This window comes from Stegodyphus dumicola, chromosome 9 (genome assembly GCF_044657685.1).
Source record: "Stegodyphus dumicola isolate Sdum_Otavi_A_Nest chromosome 9, ASM4465768v1".
Lineage (NCBI taxonomy): Eukaryota > Metazoa > Arthropoda > Arachnida > Araneae > Eresidae > Stegodyphus > Stegodyphus dumicola.
The window spans coordinates 111,917,013-111,937,232 of record NC_140776.1 but is presented as its reverse complement, the minus strand read 5'-3'; the positions used below and the strand labels follow the sequence as shown (position 1 = coordinate 111,937,232).

The 20,220-nt window shown below is 32.2% G+C and overlaps 1 protein-coding gene across 1 annotated transcript in view; it reads right to left on the bottom strand.

Annotated features, from left to right (window-relative positions):
• LOC118200385 (RNA-binding protein 25) overlaps positions 1-20,220 on the bottom strand; it is a 72,469-nt gene that overhangs the window by 1,948 nt on the left and 50,301 nt on the right. Inside the window, exons 16-18 of the mRNA XM_085823915.1 lie at positions 17,902-18,169; positions 10,472-10,776; positions 3,636-3,782 (exon numbers count right to left, since the gene is read on the bottom strand). Coding sequence (XP_085680041.1) covers positions 3,636-3,782; positions 10,472-10,776; positions 17,902-18,169 — 720 coding nt within the window. The remainder of the gene's footprint in view (positions 1-3,635; positions 3,783-10,471; positions 10,777-17,901; positions 18,170-20,220) is intronic.

Sequence of the window (20,220 nt, the reverse complement as noted above, 5' to 3'; positions counted from 1 at the left end):
ACAGACGCTTCACAAAACAACTCCTTCAGAGGCATTTCCATAAATTTCACATTGTGTCTGACCACTTGAATTATCGCAAACTGTGTTCCCGATGGGTTCCAAAAATGCTCACTGATGTTCACAAAACAAAGCGACTTGGTAGTGCCCTGACATTTCTCATGCGGTACAGTGATGAGGGAGAAAACTTTTTAAACCAAATTATGACAGGTGATGAAACTTGGGTGTGTCTTTTCACACCAGAATCGAAACAACAATCGATGGAGTGGAGACACACTCATTCTCTGAAAAAACAAAAGTTGAAAGTGACAATGTCATCACAAAAAATCATGTGCACTGTCCTCTGGGATAGGAAAGGCGTTTTGCTTACTGAATTTCTTCCCAGAGGTGAAACCATTAATGCGGCACGATATTGTGAGACTTTAACAAAACTAAGGCGTGCCATCCAAAACAAACAAAGAGGAATGCTCAGTAAAGGAATTGTGTTGCTCCATGACAATGCTCGGCCCCATACTGCTGGTGTCACTCAATCGTTAATTCGACAGTTTCATAGGGAGCAGCTCGATCACCCGCTGTACAACCTGGACTTGGCGCCGTCCGACTATCACTTGTTCCTGCACATGCAGCGCGAGCTTGGTGGCAAGCGCTTTGGATCTGACGATGACACGAAAAACGCTGTGGAGTCGTGGTTATCGAAACTGGCGGGAACTTTCTTTGACGATGGTATACAAAAACTGGTCACCCGCTATGATAAGTGTTTGATCACTGGCAGAAACTATGTTGAAAAATAGTTTAAGACATGTATTTTCATGTATAAATAAAATTGGATTCGAAAAAATTGTTTCACTATTTTTTTTTTTTTTTTTCCCTTCAAAACGGTACTTAGTTTCCGAATACGCCTCGTATATGAGAAGTTTGTTGCATCATAAAACATTCAAAAGATAAAATAGTTGGACCTGGAAAAATCCTTGAGATTGACTACAGTCTATTTTCATAAAAAGAAAGAACTAACATAGGTAGAATTTTAACTAAACAATGGGTTTGGGAAGAAATCTCCAGGTAAATAAACGAATGTTTCTTTGTACAAATTCCAAACAGAGGTGCTAAAACTGTAAAGGAGATGATAAAAAGTTGTACAACTTTGTAATCCCATATCTGGCGCAAATGTGCACAAAATCAAATTACTCTGGTGTGCGGCCTAAATGGCAAAAGAAAAGACAAAGAGGAACGGCTCACTAGAATTCATGCGGCAGAAATATGTAGAATAAGACACTATAGTATTTGATTCTATTGCCTTAGCAAATTGCCTTAATTTGGCCTCCACAAATGTGAATTAATGTTATTTTGCCAAAAGTAATTAAAATATTTCATATTAAATGTAAATAAATCCTACTAATTTTGATATAAATCTTATTTATTATGTTCTTAAGTTACGGTTTTATGTATAGTGTTTTCTAATATTTGAGAAATTCAATTTTGCCAAAGCATATGCAGTAGCCATTTTAGTACTGAAGTAAAAGAATTTCCTTTAACCACTGCGAGAACTGAATTTACCAACTTTTACAATTTACATAAGAACACAATATGAATGCATTACCATAAACACAGATCTCCTTTTCACATGAAGAAGGATCAGTCATCAATTTAACAATTAGATAATGAACTTTGGAAAAGTTTATTTTAGTTATGGGAAAAAATTCTTACTGCATTAAACCTTTTTCTGTTCTAGTATATATTACTATCCTACATTAAAGTAAATACAAAAATTGAAATAGTCATGAAAATAGAAAATATATCTCAAATTATTCAGTATGAAGCATTTTTGCATTTAATCCAAAATATCATAATTACTCCAGTGTGTACTATATATACATCACCAAAATTGCAAAAATTACTAAGAACACACATTGCTTTTAAATGTTAACTTTATAATATTACACAGACATAATCAAAAACATAGATAATGCAGTCTTCAACAAATTCTAATAATTAAAAACTTGATGTGGATACCACATGATATCTTTGTACGACCTATTAAATTATACACAATTTTGCTGCACTTCATTTAAACTTATTTCTTTGAATTTCATTAGAGCTATATTTCTCATTTCCTAATTCAGTTGTCACTTCGAGGCAAAGCAAAAATATATAAAAACTCGAAACACCTTCACTAAAAAAAAAAATAGAGCTCATCTACGCATGTAAGGAGGGTGGGTATATATACTATCTACCAATGAGTATCTGCATGCCTGTGATAGAAAAACAAAATTTATTCATATTCAGTAGAGCCTCCACAAACAGCAATTACAGCCTCAAACCTCTGAGATATGTTTTCCACAAGACCTCGCATGACAGCTATTGGTATTTTCTTCCACTTGGTTTGACAACATACAAGTTCCTTCACCCATGTTGAATGTTTGTTGCACCCCTTAATTTGGGATCTAACTTGTCCCAAAAGTTTTTGATAGGTTCAGGTCTGGGCAGACCACTCTTCAGCTAACTCCATTATCATATCAACTATACCAATCAACAGTGGACCTATCTGGTGGCATTGTCCCCCTGAAAGTAACATGGGTCCAACCCATAAAACTGCCATAATGCAGGAAGTGCACTGTCATCCAAAAGAGTGTAGTAGGCGTTGGCGTTGAGCTTAACACAAATTTGGACCAATTATCCCAAACCATACCAGGAGAAACACCCCTAGACCATAATTCTACTTTCGAACTTTGCTGTGACCACAATGCACTCTGGCAGGAGGTGTTATTTGGGCAGACACCAGACATCAGAAATTGCCATCGGAATGGTAGACGGCAGCCTTGATTTGTTGCTCCAGAGAAATCATTTTAACTGATTCTATGGCCCACCGTCAATATGCTTTGCACCATATTAACCGAGTGGCAGGGTTGGATTTTGTAATCAAAGGTTTATGGGCAGCAGCACGACCATGAAAACTGTGCAGATGAGCTTCTTACAGATAGTATATTCATCAAGATAACACTCATGGATGCCTGTTGAAACTCCTGCAGTATGTGGGTGTGGTTCTTCCGAATTTCTTTAGACTCCCAGTTTAGTGGGTTTGCCAACTTGGGCACATTCCAACAATCAACACTTGCATTCCTCTTCTAAACCACATAGGCTATTGTTGAATTTGAGTAATTCAGCTTGTTAAATATGCCCCTTAAGAGATTGGCCCTTTCTGTGATACCCAATGATTACACCTTTCTTGAAGTCAGATAAGTCTGCACTTCATGGCATCTTGAATGTGACTAATGCCAATGTTGTTTTTTTACACAATATTTAATGGCGGAGGGCATGAGACACATCAGGGTTGCAGATATCGGCATTTGCATGTGTATTCAAATTGATCCTTATTTGCAGACAGTGTATATAAGTTTGGTGCAGCCGATTGCAACAAAAAGAGGAGGTACACAGCTACGTGTTATAGCAATTCCATATACAAAATTTCACAATTACAATACTTCCTTTACTTTGTACAAAGAAGTAAAAAGTTGCTTGCTTGTAAATGAAGCTGAAAAATATATTTTTTGGCTTCCAACATATTTTAAATATTAGATATAATAACCACTGGCTTCTATTTAAAATACTATGTAAAATTATAATTTTTTATTACAACTCACCATAGATACATCGTCCAATATACTTTGTGCAGCACTACCAGCCATTATTTTTGAACAAATAAATTCTACTAAGGTAGGTTCTTCTTCACCTATATATTCTACAATTTTTTTATTAATCCATGGTCTAATTCTTTTTTCCATAAGCACCTACACAAAAATAACATACATTACAAACTTTAAACTATGCAAATGATATCCAGTTCAGGAACAGCCAGCATGAATCAACAAATATGTAAGCATATTTAAAGAAAATGAACTGAGAAAAGGCTAAAGTTTAATCAAATAATTAATCAGTACATATTGATAAATACAGGTTATTAAATTGAATGCTTGAATTATAGGAAAATAAATACAAATGAAAAGGCAATTCAACAAACGTTTTATAACACAATATACGAGGCTGTTAAATGACACATTAGACAATAAAAGAATCTCTGCTTTAAAGAAAATTTAACTTATTTCAGCTTTGAAGAAGTGAAATACATTTTAAATTATTTATTATTAAAAAAACTTCATACTTGTATGAAAAGCTTTACAAAACTTTTCAACAAGGGAGAAAAAATAATTTTTTACTTTTTCTTAAACATGTTTATAACCTATAAAATGAACTGGCAAAGCAGGCCATTATACGCTCAAATAACCTAAAGTGCCATTTTTATTTTAAATATGTTACTGCAATTATTAATGCTCAAGAGATGCCACAGAGAGAAATTCTTCTAAAATATCAATACATAAATATTTATGAAGTAGGTGTGACTGCAAACCCATTTCAGAAATTCTAAAAATTACTGTGAAGTAAAAATTCATAATGATTCCAAATAATTCAGAATATTAATGTGATCTATACACATACAGTTATACAGAAATATTTTTAAACAATCTGATTAGTGAAACACATAATTTTTTAAAAATTAATTAATATTCTACTGCAACTATTTCGCAGTTACCAACTATTTTGATTCTTCAACATTTTTGCAAATAATTGAAGGTTTGGCTTCCATTTTTTTTCGGGGGGGGGGGGGGGGGATGTCATTGCATTTGTATTTTTCTTTGCTAAATATTTTAAGCTTAGTGTGATCAGCAAGACATTTTAATGCAGACAGTGGCTTTTCACTTAAATTGGTAGGTATAAGAACATGAAATACGAATATCAGCAAGTGTTACAGATGAGGAACTGCCCAAGAGAACAGAATGGTCCAGGGAATATAAATTTAGTCAAATCTCCAATAACTCTCACAATCTTTACCAGTAGTGTTTAGAGCAATAATCTCAGTGAAAACATGATAGTACTTAAAGCTGACATGTTAAGTATTTTAGGTACTACAGTCAAAAGTCGTTAATCCAGACTCATCGGGACTTCGGTGATTCCGGATTATAGATCATCAGTTTAAATCTGGTAAGATGGCATGCAGAAATTACAAAATTAAAAATATGAAACCATAATTTATGAAATAAAGAACAATTATGATCTAAACGGTATCAAAATTTACAAAAAGAAAAAGCTTAATATTTATTTGTTTACTTTATTAAACATTTCTTTCACTGTAAGTTGCTTCGTTTCATGTGATAATACTTTCTCTTTAATTCTATTAAACAGACATAATTTCTTGTTTAGTTACAAATTTCCGCCGTTCAAGTCCTATAATTGCTGTGTTGAGAATACCGACTAATTTGTCAATCAAAATGTTTTCGTTTTCAATAACCTCTGGGTCACTATTGGAAGCAAATTATAATGACGAGGAACTTGATTTAAATCATATCAAAGACAAAGTACATCGAGATGAAATACTACACTTAGTAAGGAATTATAAGCCAAATAAAATAAAAACATCTGCCCTGAAGATAAGGATAGTGCTGACAGATCAACTTCCAATCCGCAGAGTGAAATTGATAAACAGATTTCAGAATTCGAAACATACTTTCGCTTTGTAGATACAAATTACATATTAGTAAATATATATCAGAAATTCTATTTGACATAATCGAAAGTTCAAGCTTACTTTTATGAAATTGCTCTAACAGTCTGCAAAAAATAATAAGCCGGATCCAATTCGAAGATTAAGGAACAACGCAATCTGCAACATTAACTGAATTAGATAATTTTAGCTCAGCTTATATCGTCCGTTACACATTAAACGCGCATGTGCACAAACATATGCGCAGCCGTAAAGGTCTTGCGTGCACTCGTAAATGCCTGTGCGCATACGTGAACGCGACGCATGCACAGTAAGTCTGTAGCTTTGAGGTCCGGATTATAGATCGTTCCGGATTATGGGTGTCTGAATTAACACCTTCTGACTGTATAACAAGATTTTCAGCAATAGCATGATATTACTGATGCGCATTTCAAACATATTAATTTATAGGTGATGTTATGTCTGGAATCAAATTTATGTGCTATGTTGTACAAAAATAAAAATATGCAAATATTTTTAAATGGAACACCATTGTTTAAATTTAAACAGGATACCACTATTTATTTTTAGATATTGTTTTTTTCCACCTTATATAACTTCATGTTTTAAGTTATTCTCTACTTGTTATGTCACTTCTGTCAATCTTCAGGAGTGATCTTATAACAAAGGTCTGAGAATATTAATTAAGCAATGCTTTAAAAACCTCAACAACAACAAAACAAAAATTTCCAAACACAAAAATACATATATATTTACTCAATACATCTGCATCATTTTAAATTATTCTTGGGAACAATTGATATGTTTACAGCCTACATTGCCAAAACAGGACAATGTACACTCAAATAACCTAAAGTGCCTTCTAAAGGATATTCAAATGCTTTTGCATTTAGGAGTCACAAAAATCTTTTAACCTTGAAGTATGGAAAACTGAGATGCTTTTACATTGTGCAGCAATGCCATTTCAAAAGATAATCTAATTGAGTAATATTTACTTTATGAATGGCTATGGTTATAGAACTATTTATATGATGATTCATGTTAATATTCTATAAAATACTCTTAATTTTACATTCTTTGGCTAATTTTATTTCATAAACCACTTCAATCCTCAGTATGAAAGGAAAGGCTTAACCAATAAGATCATTCCAGATACTGGATGTCTGGATTTCAGGCTTTGTTCTTATATCACCACTCTAACACTATGGATATGGATAGAATCACTGAGCAATTATCAGTATGGTACAACACTGTTTATAGCTATGGGATAGGCATAATCAATATACTCTATACCCTTATTCCACTAAGATGGCAGAATTAGCTCACTGATGCATTACTAACACTAAGCTTGTTAAACAGATGTCTGCAGAAGAAGCACTTGTAGAAACACAAGCCAAATTAGAGCTGCCATTCACAATTAAACACTTGTATGACAAAGCATTTCCTCGCAGACAACCTAGCATCTAAATAAAGGTAAATTTTGTCTCCTGAAGAGTGTTTCACAGCTATAATCATCTTGAGTACATCACTCACATTATAACAAGCATAAGAACTGACAAATACCATGCATATTAGTGACAGAGTGCTATTTGGTAAGGTCATCATACATTTCATTAAATATTGTTACAAAATGTACAGGCGCTGTAAGATACGTTCCCCGCAAACCAGTTTTAGGGTTATCATAAAATGGCAGGGAAAGGCAGGGTTGCCACATTTGGTGAGAAATCGCCCATTTGGTGATATGCCATGGACGGAGAACCTTCTGGAATGAGTTCTTACTGGTTTAGCCCAGAATGTTCTCGAACACCAGTCAAAAGAACAATAAACCATGCTAGTCTGCAATCAGTTAGTGTGTGCCTCGTCTAGCGAGCTAATGGTCAGTCATTGAGAGTGTGCCTCATCAAGAGGGGCGAGAGTGACTGCCTCATCAAGTGCGAGATAGTCTCGAGTTCATCAGTCCGTGCGAAGTCGGAGTGCCAAGTGTGTCGTCGAGTGCACTGAAAGAGTCTCATAGTGTATCGCGGTTAGTGCATCGTCGAGAGAGCGTGTTGAGCTCCGGGAATGACTGAACCAAAGAGTCGGGAGCTGTGCACTGTGTGTCATCAAATGCATCGCGAGTTGTAGCATGAAGAGTCTCGAGAGTACGTGAAGTTCCGAGAACGACCTAGCAGAGTCGGGAGCTGTACTCTGGTGCTTTGCAGTGAAGCTGTCTCCACAGTGATAGCCTGATAACCTGAAGGCTGTGTTGCTGATCGTGTCAGCGTGTTTATAGTAGTTCATCGACGAATGTAAAACGTGTTTTGGAGCTGTCCTGACAATACTGGCTAATAAAGTGTGTTTTGATATTTCATCAAGTAGTGTCATCATTATTCACTGCAAATCCTTACAAACTCCGTACGAACATGAAGGAAGAAAATAACGTAACAATATTTTTAAACAATCCAATAGCAAAGTTATAAATCACTATTTGTAATATGATTCTGTCGTAAAATATATTAATGCTTGTTTAGATATTTTAAATTTTTATGCTATTTAGCTGATTTTACTTTGCAATTTTTTAAGACTTTGATACTGACAAAAAAAATCTGAGTAATGTACTATATACTGATGTTTGAATCATAAAAAGTTCTTCAAATGGTCTACAGCAGATTAAGATAACTGAGTTTAACAAGAAAAATTACGCTGGAGGTCACTACAGGTGGAAAATGTAATTGGTACAATATTAAGTTTTATTTATTCCTGAGAAGCATTTACTTTAGTAAAACTTCAGAATTATAAACCAGAAGAATCAGTAATCTATCAGGAGAAGAGATTTAAAAAAAAAAAAAAAAAAAAAAAAAAAAAAAAACCAGCTGGCAGCTAATAAAGCTAATAATAATCTGGCTAGTTTTTCAGTAGGCTCATAATACAATGATTAAACTGAATAGGACCATATTTTCCACAATTAATCTAAATATGTGGTCATATTTATAATACTGCTTGGTATTATAAACAATTATTTGATTAATGTTATGTGTTAAAGGAACAAATTGGTATTATAAACAATTATTTGATTAATGTTATGTGTTAAAGGAACAAAATATATGTCGCTGCTCATGGTACACATACATATTTTATGTTTATTTATGTATCTATCTTGTTTTTAACCCTCTGGTCCATAACCACGAGTCTGACTCATGGTAAAGAATTTGTGCCATAAACAAAAGCCACGAGTTTGACTTGTGGCAAAGACTTTGTGCATAAAACGCCGCATGTTATTATTAGAACAAGTTATTCTAGATCGAATATTTTTCCTTTGATTGTAACGTTAGTCTTTTTTTTTTTTTTTTTTTCCAGTTGTTTCTGACGAAACTGGATGATCTGTTACTTCAGTTCCCTGTAAAGCTTTGCTACGTTCACAAGTTTCAAATATAATTTCGTATAAAATTAAAAAACTCATCATGCAATTATTTTTGTCAATTGATCAATTGATTATGATTACACCCTAGATGTCTTAAAATTACTATTTGTACCTAAACATTGTTTATCATTTCACAATTCATTTTGTTACACTGAAATATATATGTCATGAAAGATATACATTTTGCGCCAGTTCAGGTACACGGACGGCTGAACAGTTTAATGGCACGGTGGTGCACGACCTACTTTCTTGCATACTATAGCTCATGAAATTTGCGCCAGTTCAGTAATTTGCCAGTTCAGTAACATGCAATTTGCACCAGTTTTGCGCCTTGGCTTATATGAGTTAGATCTCATATAAGCCAAGGGGTAGACAACCTTGTAATTTTTTTTCAGGTACTACAACTCAACCATCCAAAAATGTACACCAGCCACACTTATAATTTGTAAGAAAAGCAAATTTAATTGTATTCACAAGAAAATCTCAATAATAAAGTATTCCACTTTACAATATAACATAGAACAGAAAAATGGGCCGTTCAGACGGTATAGTGGTTAAGGGAGCTGGCTGTGATACCAAAGAGCCATAGTTTGAATCCCAGAGAGGCATGGTTGAAACTCATAGTCCCTTCATAGGAGGCAATTTGCCTGAGCATCAGTTTGTAATAAAAGGAAACCGGACTCGCATTTCTCAAAGAACAACCACCCAGAAAACTTTGCTCAAGGCTATTCCCAAATTATGTTCTTGAGGAGAAAGAACTGTTCCTTATTTAAGCTGAGGTCAGGTAAACTCCAGACCCAGTCCACTAAAGTTTAAGTAGAAGCCTTAGCAAGATCTAGATTTTTATGTGGATGAAGCACATCAAAAAATAAAAAATACAAAGTCTGGTCTATTTTTTAAATTTTATGTAGTATTATAGTGGAAATCTGCACTTGCCACTAAGTTTTCAATCACTGGCAGATTATGCAAACCATATATGTCAATGGGTTTTTGATTACACAAAGAATTTTAACCATAACAATTCTTCCGTTTTCAGAAACCTACTAGGTCACCAATGGTCTAATGTTGTTGCAGACAAGCACAGTGGAATTGTTTTATCTTGTTCCTGTTATACTTTTTAACTGACAACCCATTCAAATACAATTCTTAAATAACAGCCTGTACAGCTGATTCATTTTGATACTTTCTGATAAGAGATTGACTTGCATATCTGCACTTCTCTTTTTATTTCACATTCTGTTTTAATATAGTAACCACATTAGCTTCTGTGTTACTGAATAAAGAGCAGAATATAAAATATATTAACATATAAAAACTTACATCTTTACAAATAAATCAACTTTTCTTACCATTTGCAACAAATATACCTGTCATGCATCTACATATGTTGCAAAAGGAAAATATTTATACTGAACACTTTGATCAAGCATAATGTACTGCCTTTTACGTATTTGGGCTGGTAAAGTTTTGTATGGAAAAATATTCATTTCACAAACAAAATAAATACTAATATAGCCTACCGAGTCTACTACTTTCCAATCTAAATTATAAGCAAAAAGTTCAGATTTTTCAGTAGGAATTTTCTCAATTAAGCTTTTGATATGCTTCCGCTTTTCTTCGTTTGTCATTTGTGATACAGAATTTGGAGTTTTGGGACCATCATCTTGAGTGTCATCGAGAGGAATTAATTTCCTCTTCTTTCTTGTCTCTGTTTCTTCATCATTAACATTAAAAACATCATCAACGGTAACTTTTCTCTTACTAGATGTGTGATTGTTCGTAGCTAGGACAGAAGGACTCGAGTTGTGCTGAGTAGGGCTTGCACCTAAGAAAATTAAAATTTAAGGTAATGCACATTTAAAACGTAAAACAAACATCTAAAGAATACATTAACACTGCAAAAAGTTATAATTCATATACATCTCTAATTTTTTTTCAAAAATCCCTTTATGCACACGCTTAAATAATATTTCAAATTTATGAACAAATTTTAAATACATTTAAAAATAGTTTAAAAGTCTAACTTTGCAAAATGTAAACTAGTTTATTTTCAATTAAATAACTACTTCATTCAGCAGTTACGGATTATGAATAAGATTACAGTTAAAAGGACTCATAAAAAAATTATACGCTCTAATCAATCTTGTCATACATTAAATCAAGTGATACGAAGTAACCACAAAAACTAGCCATGGACTGCATGTAATAAAATGCAACAGCACCTGAAACTGTTCTTAATAACAATGCCATTACACATTCTAAAACAGAATACAGGAACTTAAAACAACCAATTTGTATAAATGACCAGGACGTTTTATCTGCCGAACTATGACGAACAGTCACAGGCCATGTGAAGTCACTTGCCACGGTCAGTCAAAACATCAGCGATGATACATATTATAACAAAATAATGAGATCCTTCCTACGATGAAAATTTCGGTATGTAATCTACAATTGAAAGATCAATCAAGGAGAGTTCATAGAATTACATCTGTTGTACAATATTAATATCAGTACTTATGTTTATCACTATCATTTTAGTAGTAGAACATGCCAAACTGCAACCATGCACATATACATTCTTCAGGCAACCATGCTCAAAACAATCTTTCAGTTAAGCAGCATCACCATTCTTATAGTGGAGTTATATCAATTTAGAAGTCAAACAACAAAAATCAGCGTTGTATTTTCAAATTTTCACAGGAATAATTTCGATGGTTTTACTAAACCATCATACTCAGCTCCAAAAGTGCAATGAATGATTATAAAAATTCTGTTGTCATTCCTTCTTTCCATCAATTAGCTATAAAGCTGCACATATTTTGCAGAGATTTAACTTCTGGGTCGTTTATTCTCCCATCAACGAAATTCCGAGTTCCATACTCAAAGACCTGATTCCGGATATGAATTTCTAGGGTATTTACAGGATTCCTTGCCAATGTGGTTTAATTTACATTGGCCAAACTAAGAGAGCCTTAAAATTTCGCATCAAGGAACATGAGGCATATGTTAGAAAAAAGAAAACACAGAAGTCTTCTGTTGCCCAATATTGTTGGTCCGAAAATCCCAGTTTCAATTTTTCTGCAGTCAAAATTATTCAAAAAACATCTTCTATTGGTGAACTGGATTTTCTAGAGGCATTTCAAATCCCCCCCCCAAAAAACTTTTTGTTAACGACCCTAATTCCAATCAATCTTTGCCTTCAGCCTTTATAGAATTATGTTTTAGTTCTGGTTTCATCAACAGATGGCACCAGTAGCTTATCTCCTGTCCAAGCTTTCTTATATTATCTAATTATTATATCTTATCTCATTCATTTGCGCTTTTGCAGCTGAGGATAATGGTTTGGTAAAACCTTCGAAACTAGTCCTGTGAAAATTTGAAAATATAATGCTAATTTTTGTTGTTAGACTTCTAAATTAATATTTGTTCGGCATTTTACTGTATCTTAATTATAGAAGCCCCAAACAGGTTTATTTTTTGCTTTCTTTTTTTCCACGTGGTTTTTGCCATCTTACGATTGTATGTGTTTTGGAGCTGAAAACGGCTTTTTTTCGCTTCCTTTTTTGCACGTGGTGTAAACGCCATTTTGCGATTGCATGAGTTTCGGTAAGTACTTTTTTTTCAATTTTTAAGTTCTATTTGCGTTTCACATATTTGAATATTGTGCTTTGCTTATCTGATTTCATGCATTTTAGTTGCAAATATTTTGTTTTCTATTCATTTCAGTGTGAAATTTTCTTGCTGTTTTGTGCATGCTTTATTATTGGTTAGTTAGTTTAGTTTGATTTGCTGCATTGTTTATGATGCCTTCATCCATTGTTTCACTAAATTACGCCTGAAATGACAAAAATTCCTGAATCATCTTTACTTTTTACTTAAGTGTAAAAGTAAAAAATTGATCCCCAATTCATTCAAATCAAATCTAATCTAATCAAAAAAAAAAAAAAAAAAAAAAAAAAAAAAAAAAAAAAACTTCCAGTCACGTTTCAAGAATTCTGGTTAAACTGCAAGCTAGCCTTACTTTGGTCCATCATAAGGGATAAACGTCAACAGTTATTCAAATCTCAACATGAGCTCTATAAGCTTCATACGGAACTCGCTAATTCATATCCAAAATTCACTGCCCTTGAACAAAAGTCTTGATATAGAGCGGAGAACGCAGTTAACCGTCATAAAAACACCCTTGCAGTTAAATTCGAATAACTTCTTTCACAGTCTTCCAGTTCAAATAGTTCAAAAAATCTTCCCATTGTAAACATTAAGCCAATAGTTAATATTTCTAATGTTAGTTTATCAAAAGAAATTTAGACAGAATTCTAAAATATTATTTTAACTTTATTATTTATTTACCATCACTAAACCCTCGATTCCAAACATTTTGGCTCCTATCGAAAAAGCTTTCAAGTTCAGTAAAGTTTCAGATTCACAGAAAGAAATGATTAGGCATCTTATCACTCATAATGTGGAACTCAATAATAAACCTTTGAAACTAAATCTAACAGCGAAAGAAAGAGCTACAACGCACAAAATTCATTCTAACCCGGATATTATCATTTCAAAGGCCGACACAGGTGGCCAGATAGTTATCATGGATAAGAACACTTACATCGATGGTGTCACTAAAATCTTAAACAAAGGACCATATAATCCGATCCCTAAAGATCCTTCACCTTCAGACCTGTCAAAAATTAAAACTGCGATCAAATCTTCACAAATCCTTTCAAGCAACTTAAAACATTCACTTATCCCATCTGTTGCGAATTGTGACAGATTATATGCTCTTCCCAAAATTCATAAAAGTGGTATTCCTTTCCGCCCTATTGTATCGAATTTAGGTACTGCCTCGTATCCGTTAGCTAAATATTTAGTTTCTAGATTTTCAACTCTATTAGTAAAATCATTATTCACCAATGTTCCAGTGGAGGGTGCTTTAAGATGTCTAGAAACCAACCAGACTTCGCGAATTTCATTTCTCTTGCATCGAAATTGATGGGCTAATTTCTCTCTGTTTCAAACAAACACATTTTGCTTTCCAAAATAAATATTACTAGCAAACTGAGAGATTAGCCATGGAAAGCCCCTCAGTCCCATCCTGGCTGATATCTACATGCATTACTATGAATCAAAATTGTTTGAAACTTTAAACTTCCCGGCATGGTTCCGCTACGTAGACGATACTTTTACTCTGTTTGAAGGTAATAAAGATGATTTAAATAAAGTTCTTTCAACAATGAATTCTATTGATCCTGCTATTCAGTTCACTTTTGAACTTGAGACTTGCAATTCTCTTCCGTTTCTCGACATTCTGGTCACACGTAACACATCCAACTTCAGTACTACAGTTTACCATAAACCTTCATCAGTTTGCCTTCCACCACACTTTAAATCATGCCATTCGACCAAACAAAAGTTAGCTTCATTTTATTCCCATGTTTTTCGTGCTCTTCAAGTTTGCTTCTCCAAACTATCCCTTGAAGAAGAACTAAATTATTTAAAAGCAATAGCTATTGACAGGGGCTTTTCACCCAACATTATTGATAAAGCTGTTACAAAATTATCATCTCAATACACCAAAAGGCACACTCTTGTTTTAGGAGATTATAAAAATTCAGTTGTCATTCCCTTCTTTCCGTCAATTAACTATAAAATTGCATGCATTTAGCAGAAATTTGACTTCCAGGTCGTTTATTCTCCCATCAATAAAATTCCGAGTTCCATACTCAAAAACCCCATTCCAGATATGAATTCCTGTGGTATTTATAAGATTCCTTGCCAGTGTGGTTTAATTTACATTTACCAAACTAAGAGAGCCATAAATTTCGCGTCAAGGAACATGAGGCATATGTTAGAAAAAAGGAAACACAAAAGTCTTCTGTTGCCTAATATTGTTGGTCCGAAAATCACACTTTCAATTTTTTTGCTGCCAAAATTATTCAAAAAAACATCTATTGGTAAACTGGATTTTCTAGAGGCATTTTACATCTCCCTCAAAAAATTCTTTTTCTAATTAACGACCCTAATTCCAATCCATCTTTGCCTTCAGCCTTTAAAGAATTATGTTTTAGTTCTGGTTCTATCAACAGATGGCACCAATAGTTTATCTCCTGTCCAGGCTTTCTTATCTAATCATTATATCCTAACTTATTCATTAGCACTTTTGCAGCTGAGTATGATGGTTGGGTAAAACCATCGAAAATAGTCCAGTGAAAATTTGAAAATATAATGCTGATTTTTGTTGTTTGACCTTCTAAATTAATATTTGTTCGTCATTTTATTGTATCTTAATTATGGATCTATATTGTATTCCAAGTTCTAATGATTTTTATACACAAATCATGATACTTTTTGCCTTAAACTCAATTTTAAAACATTTGCTTGTGGAATTTGTCAGCAATGGAAGAAAACTGAGGTAAAAATTCTAACTGCAAAAAGAAAGAGGAGATACATTTGGCAGATAGCCAGTCAATCAGCAACACCGAAGTTGGGCACGACCTCAGGTTTGGGAAGTTCTCCAATTTTTTTAAAAGCAAAAACAGATCACTGTGTACACAGGTAGAAGAGAACAACTAAAAATTATCGAACGATTTTGAAAAACATTTTAGATATTTTATTTATTATTTTTTAAATGTATCATATAACCCTTATTTAAAAATTAAAGAATATTTTCTTTTGATATGTTGATAAATCTTTGCTGTTTTCAATAAACAGAGATAGTTTAGGAATCTTTAAAGAATTTACAAAAATTAGCAACTTGCATTCTATAAGTAATTTTATAAGTAATTTTACCTTTCCTTCTGTATAAAACTGTTAAATTGCATTAATATATTAAGCACCTTAATACCTGTAATTTTATGTTGCCATTGCATGAGCAGGTTGTGTACTTTGATTAAACTATGATTATTACACACCCAAACTACTGGAAATGTACCAACATCTAACATGTTTATAAAATATCAAACAAATTTATAAATATTTGCACAGATAAAATATTTTCCAAAATAATAGATACAATCATACAATACATTATTTATTTGCCCATGATTTAAAAAAAAAATTCTTTATTTGGTTCTTTACATTTGACTATCTGGTACAAGCTGGTGTGAAGCATCAAACATTACTAAGTAACTGAAGTGCAAAACACTAGTTATTTTCCTTGAATTCTAATGCGAGCTAAATAAGCTGACTCATAGATTTTTTTATTTATTTATTTAATTTTATGGCATAGAGAATTCTCCATAAATGTATCCTTTTCTTACAGAAGATAGATCTTGCATGCTTTGTTTTAATAAATCAACAACTAACCAGTGTCACAAAAAAACATTTGGTACAATCAGTGTTTAGCTTGCACATTACTACTTAGAATACTTTCACTCAGAATTCTTGGGGGGAGGGGAATTAATGAGATTTGACTGTAATAATAATATTCTAGAACTTTTTTAATTTGGTGTCTGCAATAAAAGCAAATGATCTCATTGTGCAGTGTCAAAAGAATTAAATATTACACATATATTTTTTACTAAAGTCATGTTTGAAAAATTATGTTCTATTAAATAACAAACAATTTTCGGCACATATTTGTTTTTAAATAGAAAAGTTGAAAACAATGCATTGTAAACCTTGATACTGAACGTAAAATTTACATGTTCATTTAAATTTTAAGTGTTTTATTATAATCAAAATAAGTATTTATTAATGTCGAATCTAGCAAATGCTTTTAATAATATTTTTTAAAAAATCAGCATATTTTACAGACCAAAAATTCATTTAATGCAGAAAAAGGAAGGACAGATAAATCATTTTCCCTAAATATGTACAATGAATGACAAAAGAAAAAAAAAAGTAAGCAAAATAAATGCTTTTTTCAAATTTCAGAATAAAATCTTTAAATTACACAATGCAGATGATAAATCACTGCTTGATTGGTAATACATTAAAAAAATTTAATATCACATAAAATACAATCCAACCCTGCTATACCGAACAAATTTTGATCACATCCGTTCTTCTGTAGACTTAATGCTATATTTTATAAAGCTACAGTGAATTTCAAAATGTACATAAATTGGACACACTGCACTTGGTAATTATCGCAGACTGAAAATTTTAACTGACTTATGTAACTGAATGACTTTAACTGAAATTTTTAACTATTTATCTTAGACTAAAAATAACTTTTCCTCAGAATTTCTGCAGTTTTCAAATTAAGATTACTAATCCTTAAATTCACTCTGCTTACAATATCAGAATAAAATTTAAAAAAAAAAAAAAAAAAAAAAAAAAACCCTTTTGGTTACTGTTTTTTTACCTTCACTCCAACCTTTCTCTATGTTCTAAACAAAAGGTTACATGAGGCAGGTGTAGCATTCAGTTTTTGGGAAAAAAGAACACACAATAAGGATACATTACGAAATCTTACTGAGCCAAAGAACCACTGATCCATTGAGACAAAGAGCTTCAAATCTGTTCTTTGACTGAGCTATCAGATAGCACTCTCTAACTTGATTTTTATATCATAACTGTAAATGCGTATCTTAGATGAGAAAAGTGCAACTCCAGAGACAGACCTAAACCATTAACTTTTTGGTTAAGTAATTTTTTTTTTTTTTTTGTGTAAAATTATTGTTGTATTGTGATACTGAAAAACAATGAAAAAGAACTTTTGTAATTGCACATAGTTATAACTGACTTTTAATTTTTATATCACTACTGTCTTCTGAAATTATCCATTTTTTTTCTAATCAGATCGAATATCATATCATGAACCAAATTTATGGTCACTTGAAGTTTTTCCAACAAGATTCAACTGTATTTTGAAACAAACTGTCTTACAGAATTAGAAACAACTTTTCCTATCTGTATCTTAGAATACTGCATCAAAGACTTAATATTCCTGCTAAATTTTAAAGGGAACATGGAACAATTATATAGACTATATTAAAAAACTTACCCAGCCTCAGACTAGTAAACCCCATTAATTTAACTTCTTCTTGTTGTGTTATGACATCAGAAAAACCTGAGAAGCTATTTTGGGATACATCATCTTCCAAAACAGGTCTCTTTGATATCACCCTATCTTCCTTTTCCTCCACAGGAGACAAAGCTGCTTTAGAAATAGGCCGCATTTTAACAGGGGATGGTTGAATTTCAGGTTCTTGATCAGATTCTGGCGTTTCTGGTTTTGGTGGCTCCATTAACCGACTTTCTTCTAATAACAACTGAAAATATATTTAAGTTGTTTCAGATATGATATACTAAAAAAGAGAAAAAAATTAAAAAGAGAAAAGAAAATCCTCTCTTGAATAATGAAAATACAACCTTTAATTTTTAATTCAATTTAAGCTAACATACATATAAACTACTAACAACAGCATCTTAAATTATTATTAACATTTGTGCACTGGGAGATCTTTTATGTTCAGAAGATTTTACAACATCATGGGATAAATAATTGTATGCGTTAAAAGAACCATTTCAGGTACTTCATCACATAAAGATGTTCAGCAAGATTTACCTACACTAGCTTTTTATGAAGACATTAAAATTCTTTACTAGCTAAAGTCCCAGCTTTTTTATACAAAAGCATAAATTACACAATTTGTAACACTTCTATTAGATGAACAAAAAATGCCAATATGAATTTCAAAAATCCGGCAAAACTAATCTTAAGACTTCATTAAATACATGACTGACTGAATATTACACTGAAATTTCATTAAATACACAAAAATAGTTATATATATAAAAAAAAGGGCATTTAAAATAGATTTGGTATATTCTTTTCAAAGGGGCAGAAATATTTCGCTGAAGATATTTTGGCACAGACGATATACCATTCTCTTGAAATGGACAGATTTTCACTATAAATCACAGCTATTTTATATAATGATAGCAAACATGCTGAAAGAAGACCAGTCTTCATAAAATTATATCAGAAAAAAATAATACACTCAAGTTTCAATTAAATTTATTAAAATCTGAATCATGTAACATAAATCATCACAGAAACAAATTTATTTCTTCATTTTAAATATCTAATCTTCAAGTGAAAAAAATATTAATATTTTTTAAAATGTAGCAAATAATTTGGCAAATCTATCGATATCCATAGGATCTACACCAAACTGAAATGTGGCATATCATCTCAGCAAATTTTTAGACACAAAGCCGAACTCCACTCAGTAGAAAATACAATTTGAAGGAATTGCTATGCGTATATATATAATATATATATATGTGCGTGCAATCAAAACTCAAGAACTTTATATACACACACAAATTAAGCATCACAAAGCAACTCTGAAAATTTTAATCATATTAAAAATGGAATAACTTGAAGCAATCTACAAGCAGGTATAAAAACTACAAACGAAATTTCAGGGAAATACAGAACATCTATATGAAACATGTAAATTTTTTTCTTAAATCACTGGTTGAATACTATGCTCAGAAATAGATTGACTACTATACCTAACTGAATTTTATCACAGACTTTAAAATCTACACTATTCTTAATAAAAAATGAATGAGAGTGGCTATAAAGCTTATAAAAATGTCATGGCTAGGCCAAAAAAATAAAGGACCATACCAGAAATTTTCTTTTTAAATGTGCTTATAATCTGAAAGAATAAAATCTGAATTTTATAATAATACCAATACATACAGAGAAGCAGTAGATCAAATGCCTATGGGCCATATGTGGCCAATGCTGTTTTTTTTTTTTTTTTTTTTTTTTTTTTTTGTAGATCACAGTTAACAATTTTCAGATTATTGGTTAGACTTTCCCATGTACTTTTACAGCATTTTCTAATGATAAAATCAAATGTGACATTCCTACTGACTTGTAAAACAATATCTTTATTCCGTCAAGAAACCAGATAGTGAGAAAAATATTTTGAATACTCTTAACATCAGAAAAAACATCATTCATAACGGATTTTAGTAAACTCGTTACTTTACATGAGAATCCACAATATTCATTAACCTGTCTTACATTTTAAGGACATAAATATTTTATAGAAAATGTATTTAAAATAGGTTTTTAAATTTCAAACATGTATCACCTTAATTTTAGTGTTAAATATGGATTCAGCAACAAAACTACCTAAAAAGATACCCTGACACAAATATATATGTTACCTTGAAATAATCTATATTTCAGAAAATATTCAATACATACCAACATACATTTTAAATGCCTTTTTTGTATACAAAAAGCTGGCTTTTTCTAATGTTCAAAATAAAAAATCCTCACCCTCCCTCCCCCGCA